Consider the following 9,765-nt stretch of genomic DNA (forward strand, 5'->3'; position numbering starts at 1 on the left):
CGCGAATCCTTCTCTCCATGGCAAAAACTCCCTCGGCAGCAAATCGTCCCTCGCGGCCGCATATTACTCGCGTCGCTCAGAGAAAAAATAACGCCGACGCCCAACAAGACTGCGAAGGAGGCTATGGTTATTCCATCTATATCATTAGGGAGGTGATAGGTAGACTTTTTTGTTGATCTCAGCTCATCCTACTGTAACAAATTTTACTTAAGAAAAAGACGCAAGCTTTCGAGAAATAACCGAACATTTTTGATCAAACGTATAGGGACTTGGGTTAAGACGGTTTAGAACTTAATATATAAGAAATCTATGAAAGCGCCTTCACCGAGTAAAAATAGATCTGCCAAACAATGCTGAGTGGAATTTAAAGATTGGACGCCATTGGTTACAATCAAGCACTGCATCTCATTCATTCTTTCATTCACGTGGTGAATCAGTCTTATAATGATCGGACCTGCGGATGCATTGTTGGTTTCAACAGGGTTCCACTCATCGTTGTTCGGCAGCTCTATTTTTACTCGGTGAAAGCGCTTTCATCTTTAGATGCTAGTATACCTGGAGAATCATCATAAGGCCACAGCAAGTAAATTTTATGGATGATATCCTCGGCAGATTTCAAATCCAATGCGAGCGGGCTAAAAAAAACAAGACGGGCCGAAAAAAACAAGGTTCCTACATTCTAAAATTTTGATTCAATTGTTGTACAAATGTTTTTGATTCAGTGGGAATATCGCATATCACTGCATCAAAGTAAGAAACAAAACATTAAATCAGAGCCTTTTCTTGTCTCCTCTTCATAGTTATCTGCCATACACCTTCCGGCATGGCAACAGACATCTTTGTCCATTTTCGGCATGTTGACCACTGTCAGAAGGCAACAAAATTTCTTGTTTTTTTACCCCCCAAAATCAGGCGAAAATTAATGCGCGCGCTGATGTCAACCATAAAAATTACTTGCTGTGGCCAAACGGTTCAACACAAACTAGAACCTATTCAAAACGCTTCAGTACCAAACGCTATCCCTCTGTGTTTCATACGGTAAGAACTTACTGTAGTAACTGCACAGTATATCAGTTGACCAGGAGACGTGCGTTACTCCATTATATCGTTGTTTAAGAGGTATGTAATGTTGACAGGCGTTACGTGAAGAGTTAACCCGCAGCACGCTGTAATAGCGCGTTATCAGTGACACCAGTCGTCTGGTCTTTGCTTCACTGATAAGACGCGTGCCCAGCTATGTGGACGCCTCGCTCCGCTCTCCTGTTATTATTCCGCGTAGCGGTGCTTTTTTGCACGGCGAACGGAGGATGCGAAGGTTTCGTACAGCTCGACAAGTTCGTGGAAGAAGTCATGGACTGTAAGGGCATCCCCGGGCTGGCCCTGGCCGTGGTGTACGGCGCGGACACCGAGACGCGGTGGTACGGGCTTCGGGACGTCCGCCACAATCTACCCGTGGACAGGCACACCCTCTTTCCGATAGGATCGCTCACCAAGGCGTTCACCAGCGCGCTTGTCGCACACGTTCTCGGCGACAGAGACAACGTCAGCTGGGACACTCCCGTCAGGAAGATTCTCGGGGATACCTTCGAGATGCCAGACAGGTTTCAAACCCATGACCTGTGTCTTCGTGACATTCTGGCCCACAAGGTCGGACTGGAAGAATACACGCCCTTCCAGCTGATGGGATTGAACCTAACCGGCGAACAGCTAGAAAGGTGAGCTTTTATGATTATATATCAGCCTGAAAACAAGCTCAGAAATCAAAATGTCTGCTCAACTCCTAAAAGTTGCAACCTTTCAAAACAAGAGCATGGCATTCTTTCCATGTATAAACTGGAGAAGATTAGAAGCAAAGAACTGGCATTGCCATCTATTACCACCATCGAGTGATTCCAACAAAAACCATGTACTGTATCGTTGTGTCACGTTTGTGTCAGTTGCAAGTTACAACAGAAGCGAAGTCTTTCACGAAAATATATGGGCCAGAACGCACTTATCTGTAGTACACATGCAAATTTTCTCCACTCTGTGGACATGGATGGCTGTGAAGTTTCAGTGTCAGGAACTCGACCGTTCTCTTCCCGCAGGGCGAAATTGAATTCGCTGGCGGATTTCCTGATCACGCCTCCGCTTACAGCGGGCTCAGGCCGCTAATGTAGACCATGTGTTGGACGGGAAACACCGGCAGATAGTCTTACACCTCGCCCTGCCGTCACTCAACGCGCCGGGCCGATTTGAAACGTTCCTCTCGCTGAGATCGGACTGTTGAAATGGGCCACGTTTTCACGGCTGTGTTTATTTTTCTTGGTGATTGGGGATGTTATATTAACCCCGTGGTCAAGCTTTGGTTGGAAATTTGCATTTAAGAACTGGCAAGGGAGTCCTGATAATACTAGAAAATACGAGAAAGAACTAGATCGCCACAGCATGCAAGTCGGCAGAACGTACTGCGCCTACGCATACCCCCGATTGTTGACGGTTTTCGTTGGATTTGGTCAAAGTTGCATCAGAATTTTTCCCGTCAGAGTTACACACGTTGTGTGTTACGCCGAAAGGTGGTTATATCGACTATACAGATATAGATACAGACGATATCTTTTCCGACACAACATCACTATACATGCACACAATACATTACGGGTTTGGCGCAGTACGTTCTGCCGACATGCTCATCATCCCTGGGCTCTGCACGGTATTTGCACTCACGTGACTGTGACGTAAGCATTGTCAGCCATGATGGAGGGTTACATCTGGAATGTGTAATTAAAAAAAAGTAAATGTTTCATTACATCAATGCCATACCTATTCTCAATTAACGTTCTCAACAATACTGTTACCTGAGAGAAAACTCCGATTGTATGAACTGACGAAAAGTAGTACATGGATGCTTGAGTAACTGTTTTTTGTGTGTATGCACGTGTGTTTGAGAACATTTCTGCTTTTTCCCCAAGTCGAGTGCGGCACTTCGACGAGCGGCTGCCGTTCCGCTCGGAGTTCTCCTACAGTAACCTTATGTACGGTCTGGCCGGTCACGTGCTCGAGCGTCTGACCAATGACACGTGGGCTGACGCCCTGCGCAAGCGCCTGACGGGTCCGCTGGGGATGGCGGACACGCACACGGCCCGGGCGGTGCTGGAGGAGGGGGAGGGCCGGGGGAACCTCGCACAGGGGTACCTGGTGGATCCGCTGCAGGGAGCTTCCCTGGCACTGGACCAAGAACAGTTACGGTAGGTTTCCTCAAGGTCACTTGGTTTTCTGTAGCCTTGAAATCTAGTCTCCACCAGACTCCTTTGCAGGCAAATTGGACCCTCTATGGCCGGCTATAAACTCCCCTGGCCAGTTACATTCCATTTTAGGCCGATTCCTACAATTTTAGCTGCCCAATCTCTTTCGTCAGTAAAAGACAAAGAGAATCGACAGCTGTAATAGGCCTGCCGGCTAAGACAATCTGCGGCATTAGTTTGAAGATGACGTCATTGTTGTTGCCCTCCCAACCTGCAGGGCGGTGACGGACGCGGGTGTGTCGGCAGGGGGCGTGGTTTCCACCACGGGGGACATGGCCAGGTGGATGCGGTTCCACCTGAAGGGCGGGAAGACTCCGGAAGGTATGACCATAGTTCCCTGTACGTGTGCTTCGATGGCTCCGGCAAATTACAGTAAAAAGCGATTTCTTTTTCTTCTGTAGAAAAAAAAAGATCTACAGCACCCCCTCATTTTTATTTGTACGTGCTTAATAGTCGCGAAAGTGTCAACTGTTGAAGATCAATAAATTTAAATTTCTGCCTAAGTGCCCAGGCATATTTGTTTCTCACTTTAATTTTGAACTTTCCACTTTTGGAGATTTCAAACTAGCAAAGCAGAATCCAGGCAAAATCCAAGCTATGACATAGGATGGTAGATTGGGAGATGCGAATTGCAAGACAGAGACCTGCATTATGTGTTTTGGCTTCGACAATGGGAAAAGGTAAATTTTCCTGGCCACGCATCAACATTCCACTTGTCAAAAGACGACTTTGCCTTTTTTTATCGGGCATTCCCTTTTTTTGCACAAGTAACAACCCAAAAGATACCAGTGCATAAAAGAAAACCCGATAAAAAACCTCTCACCACGCCAAAAATAAGCCAAAACCCAAACTTCTGCTTGGAGAGTAAAGAAGGAATGCCCCTTGTAAGCACCGCGCAATCGAGTCGCACACAGAGAACAGAGCATGCCGCGGGCTCGCCCCGGAGCGGCGCTCAAGTGGAAGGTCGCGGCAGATGGGAGCCGAAGTTTCCGGTAAGGCTTTGGTGATGCACGTCACACGTAAACACTCTGTCAGCCCGGCACCACAATTAACATGCCCGCAGGTTCAAACCACTAGAGTACAGACCCGATAAATGTGTGCTTAGGGCATAGCAATCATACTGACTGGGGCCAGATGTTGTAAGGTAGCAGTATCAGCGGCCGTGACTCGTACTAAGAGAGCAAGGAATCTGCATGCCTAGAGGTGCTAGTGTCACGGAAATACTAGTAGAAAGAAACCTATAGTGGGTGTCAATGGAAGACAGACGAAAAATATTCAAACTATGATTCAAACTAAACTGGTGGACGTCCCAACTATAATTCCAGCTCAGTAAAGAACAAGAAATAGACGTACATGCCTTCAAGTACCAGAGTTATTAACCAAGAATTAAAACTGAAAACTCGTATTTTCGCCAAGAACTATGATTGTAGAGTGGAACTCGTTGGCACCAAGCCCAGTCGTTTGGTGTAATATAGCTAGCTACCGCCGCGCCGCGTGCCTGCAAAGCCGATACAAAAGGAATCTGCATGCCTTTTTTCATAAGGCGTAGTGAAACCATTTTAATTCACCTTTAACAATATTGTAGCCGTCCGCTTTTATTCAACGTTAAGCGTTGTCGGGAAAATTTCAAGCGTAATTGGTCGAATTAATTCCACGTACGTACCATGTTATTTGTTGTCCTGAATAAGTGTTATTGAAAAATTGATTCTTCATGTATAGTGGAATGCCCAAATGCTGGAGCGAAAGATACCAGTGCAAGATACCAGTGCCAAGAAGAAAGACCTATAAAAAAAGCCTAAACACGCCAAAAATAAGCCAGAATCCAAACCTCTGCTTAAGGAGTAGGAGCGTCCTGCTTCCGCAGACTAGTTTTGCCAGACACGCCGTGAATTTGAAAAAAAATCCAAAGAAGTCGCACCCAAAGCCTTATTCAAGAACAACTTGCCTCTCTGCTGTTACGGTTACAGACACGTGTCCCTATTCACACGAGACTTTACGGATACGTGGCGTCAGCTGCAATTGTGCTGGAATAAAGTTCAACGTTTTGCAAAGATAAGAAATATTGTAGTGTACCTTTTTTTCTTATACTATCATGAAAGTTCATCTGTGTTGGTAGTTACATGTTTAAAGTTAGTCTAAGAACTTTTGGTCCAGCACAAAAAGTCTTAACCGCGACGTGGGCCGATATCGTCTTCCAGATACCTTTGACCTAGTGTTGACGTCACACTTTAAAGAAGCCACGTGGCAAGCCTCACTGGGTCAGTCTACTGAGGATGACCAGAGTGACTGGTCGAAAGCTCTAGGTGAGAGAATTTTTGTGTTGGACCACAAGTTCTAACTTTAAACAACTTTTTTTCTTGTTTGGTTGTTACGTAGGTGTGCGGCTGGTGAGGAAGAGGCTGCTGCAGGAGACGCATGCGCCTCAGATGGCCATCACATCCGGGACCTTCCCCCGCGAGGGCCGCTACCGCCCAGACTCGGCCGTGGACGACACTGTCCCCGCCTACAGCATGGGCTGGGTCACCGGGACATACAGGGGTGGGCAACTCTGGGCATTGTTTTTCCTCGTGTTTCTTCTTCTTCTCCCCCTTCTCCTGTCATTTCTTTAAATTGATTCAACTCCTTCATTTTTGGGCCAAATAACATGAAATGTGGCATGAAGGTTGAGGGGGCAAATTCATTTTTGTGATACAGGCTTTTAGAATAGTTTTATTTGAGCTTTTTGGCTGTGTTATAGAAAATGTGCAGTGTGTTACTATATTTCGGCATGAGTCATCAGAATGGCATGCAAAGCAAGCAACCAATAGGCATGCAGCTTTCCTCTATTCTTCTTGCTGATTTGCTGTCGGGTTTTGATTGGGTAAACTCAATTAACACCTGTACAAAGCCATGCCATAAATTGACAGTATGAACTGTTTTCCGCTGCCTTATTCCATTTCCTCGAGTTATGCTGTTTACAGACAGATAGACAGACGGACAGAGACACGCGTACAGCTCCCAAAACATAACCCTCTAACCTCCTTTACGATGTAGAAATGTGATATGGACCTCATAGCATCTGCTTGAATATCTATCCAGTCCATCCTTCACAGAAAGCTAAGACAGTCTGAAACAAACGCATCAAAAACGCCACCCAGCGGGAATCCCTCCATATACAAGAGACCAGACCCCGAGCATGTTAGACATCATATTTAGACACCACTAAATACATTCGTGGAGTGTTTAAGGCATTCATTGCAGTTTTTTAGGCTTGGAAACCCCGTTTTTCAAAGTCAATATTCTAGTCGCTTATCTACATTATATGATACTGAGTTGAAACAACATTATCCCAATGTATTTTGACCCTCTTGGAACAAAAATTCACAAAATTTCTGTTGGAAAACGGTTATTGGAAGGGCCTTGGGCTGATTTTTAGGGTACCTCCCAGAAAAAAAGAGGACTCATCTTGAGGCTTGTTTCTGCAGTTTTAAATGCCCCAAGTATGAAATACTGATTGAAATGTGCTAATGAGTAATGTGAAGCAGTTTACGTATGTGTCAAAAACATAAAGATTACCTAATTTTATAGCAGATTTAGCAAATTTACCAGATTTTTTCCAGTTTTGCTGCTTTGAAATCACATTGGATGAACCAGCTGTTCTGTTGTACTTATGCCTTCTTCTGTCCTGTTGTGTTCTCTAGGGTACAGGCGGCTGGTGCACGGAGGTACCCTGGCCTCCTACAACTCACTACTGACGCTGTTCCCGTCTGAAAACATCGGGATTTTCACAGCCAGCAATGGAGTCGCCCAGTTCCAGTCAGACGTGCACTGGTCCATTCATAACTACATCTCAGACTTCGGACTTGGTATGTAGTAGTCTTTACCAGGCTTAGGCCACACCAATTTAATTTGTTGGTTCGCAGATTCTCCTGCTTCATCTTTTTTCTGATTTGGAAAAAAACCAAACATTTCAGCCTCTAAATCAACTCCAAATTTTGGCCGCAACAGTTGAAGGAAGTCCCTTACATATAGCTTTTCCATCTATCAATGCATTTCTTTGATTAAAAGTTTTAAATTTATTGTTTGAATTACAAACCAGCCTGGTATGTTGACTTCATGGATCCTATCATAGTAGGACTTACGTAGAGACGAAGTTCAGGCCAGGGGAAGGGGGTTGTCCTGCCTCAGCAAGACATCGATGCACGGTCCTAACTCAATTATCTAAATTTGCATATGTATGTGTGTAGTGGCCTACAGTTGCACAAATCAAGCAAGCCGTGTAAACAACGCACCAAAGTATTGTCACTGTAAACATGACATCCTAGGCGAAGGTAATATTAAAAATAGTGAGACTGTACCTTCTTCTGACGGTGGCTGACTTTAAACTCCGTCTTGTTTCAGGAGAAATTCCATGGCTGAACTCCTCTACTATCTGTCAACAGAGACACAGAAGGCACGCCGGATCTCATGCCGGTAAGACTGTACTACTTGTAGCAATCCTTCCGTAGTTCTGTAGGTCGCATATGTCTTCGACATCCACAAAAGCAGACGTGGAAAGTTGAACTGTTCTTTTACTCAAGAAAATTGGACTCTTCTCGGAATTTTCGACTGACTGACTCAGTCTTCCTCAGCTATCTGACCCGGTCTACCAGGACATTAATTATGGGTTCACCACACCACGAAGTGGTGGTGAACCCATATTGCTTTTTCTGATGTTTCTTCTCCTTCTTCTTCTTCTCCTGCCATTTTTTAAATGGATTCAGCTTCTTCATTTTAGGGCCTAAGGTCCTGAAATTTGGTATGGAGGTACAGTGGGCAAATACCCCTAGGCGTGTTTTTAAATTTTTGTGATACAGGCTTTTAGAATGGTTTTATTTGAGTTTTTTTGGCTGTGTTATAGCAAATGTATTACTGTGTTAGTGTGCCGTGTTTACCACGTCTGGGCATGAGTCATCACAATGGAATGCAGGGCATCAACCAATAGGCATGCAGCTTTCCTCTATACTTCTTGCTGATTGGCTGTTGGGATTTAACTTGATGAACACCTGCACAGAGCATTTCCACCTGCACAGAGCATTTCTTGCTGATTGGCTGTTGGGATTTAACTTGATTAACACCTGCACAGAGCATTTCCATACTGACAGTATGTCTGTATTCAAGTGTTTTGGTAGGTATTTCAAGCTTTCCTGCTCCAGCATTGGAATGCGGGGCATGGACGTTTTTTTATTTATTTTGAAAATCAACAATTTGCATTATGCAATTAAAAATCCTAACCAATAAAGTAGGGAATAGCTATCCAACTGTTGTTTTAGTTGTATGTTACTTCATATTATAGTTATATCAATGTAAATCATTGTTTTCCCTTGTGTTTCTCATTCTTTCCCTGCCATGTCGTAAAATGTGGTGAACCCATCGCTGTATTTGCTCCAAAGCAAATATTGGCCTTTCTAGTTTACATAAAAATTTACATATGTACGTGTGACGTCAGCATTGGGTCAAAGTTATAAAAATTATTTATACTGACAAAATCTATAACCTTTGAATGTACCAAAGCACAGTTTGCCATTTTTATAGCCCTTCGTTAATGTACAGTACTGAATGATACGGTGCTAAAGATCTCATTCTTTTGTTTCTACCAGCATTTGGCTCAGATTCGGGTGGCAGTTCGCGCCGCTCAAGAGAGACGACTAGCGGAATCCACCAGACTGCAGCGACAGACACTGCCTCAGACCCCCTGCGGAAGTACGCCGGCGTCTACCACAGTCCCGCCCTCGGGAACTTCACCGTTCACCTGGACCCCGCCTCTTCTAGTCTGCGGTTCCGATACGGAATGTTCGGAACTGGGCATCTACAACCAGGCTTGTTACAAGAACACGTCATGAGGGTGATTTTTACTGGACCGTTGTGGTACATTCAGGGGTTCAAAATCATCTTCTCCAAAACCCCAGAGGGTTACGTGACTTCTTTACATGTTAATTCAGGCCAAGACAACAAACCAATCTTTCACAGATTAAGCACTGCCATTGAGGACAACACAGATCGCGAACTTGTTGCAAGTAGTGCACCACACGTTGGTAATATGGGGATATACACTAACATGTATATTTTGCTTTTCGCATACTTAGCACATTATGTAGTTTCTATATTCTGTTGTCACACGTTTGTCAGTGTTTTATTAGTGAAGTAGACTGTATGTACCATATAAGATATACAAAATTATACATTATCGTTAAAAAGAATTAAAATAAACATGTCTGTTTTGCTTTGTCATTTTCTTTGTCTTTCGTTCCATAAACAGTTTGAGCTGTGGAATAGAATAGGAACTGACTTGAATGTCTGTGTTTAATGTAATCTTAGATGGGAGGAAAATGGTGAGTTATAGTCAATGTTGAACTGCAAAAAAATACACCACACTCTTGTTTAGTCGAATGTCATGGTTTATTAATTGGTCCTTGGTTGTTAAGTAATGACAAGCCTACGCCAAAAAGCAGTTACTCAAGCA

The 9,765-nt window shown here is 44.2% G+C and overlaps 1 protein-coding gene across 1 annotated transcript; it reads left to right on the forward strand.

Moving 5' to 3' along the window:
• Positions 1-1,090: 1,090 nt before the first annotated feature.
• On the forward strand, positions 1,091-7,912 carry LOC109481841 (gigasin-6-like). Its single transcript, XM_019784461.1, has 6 exons — positions 1,091-1,715; positions 2,952-3,227; positions 3,502-3,605; positions 5,661-5,822; positions 6,965-7,129; positions 7,665-7,912. The coding sequence occupies exons 1-6, from the start codon at positions 1,237-1,239 to the stop codon at positions 7,769-7,771; spliced, it is 1,293 nt and encodes a 430-aa protein (XP_019640020.1). The 5' UTR covers positions 1,091-1,236; the 3' UTR covers positions 7,772-7,912.
• Positions 7,913-9,765: the final 1,853 nt, after the last annotated feature.

Source organism: Branchiostoma belcheri, unplaced genomic scaffold, assembly GCF_001625305.1.
Source record: "Branchiostoma belcheri isolate BF01 breed outbred unplaced genomic scaffold, Haploidv18h27 scaffold58, whole genome shotgun sequence".
Lineage (NCBI taxonomy): Eukaryota > Metazoa > Chordata > Leptocardii > Amphioxiformes > Branchiostomatidae > Branchiostoma > Branchiostoma belcheri.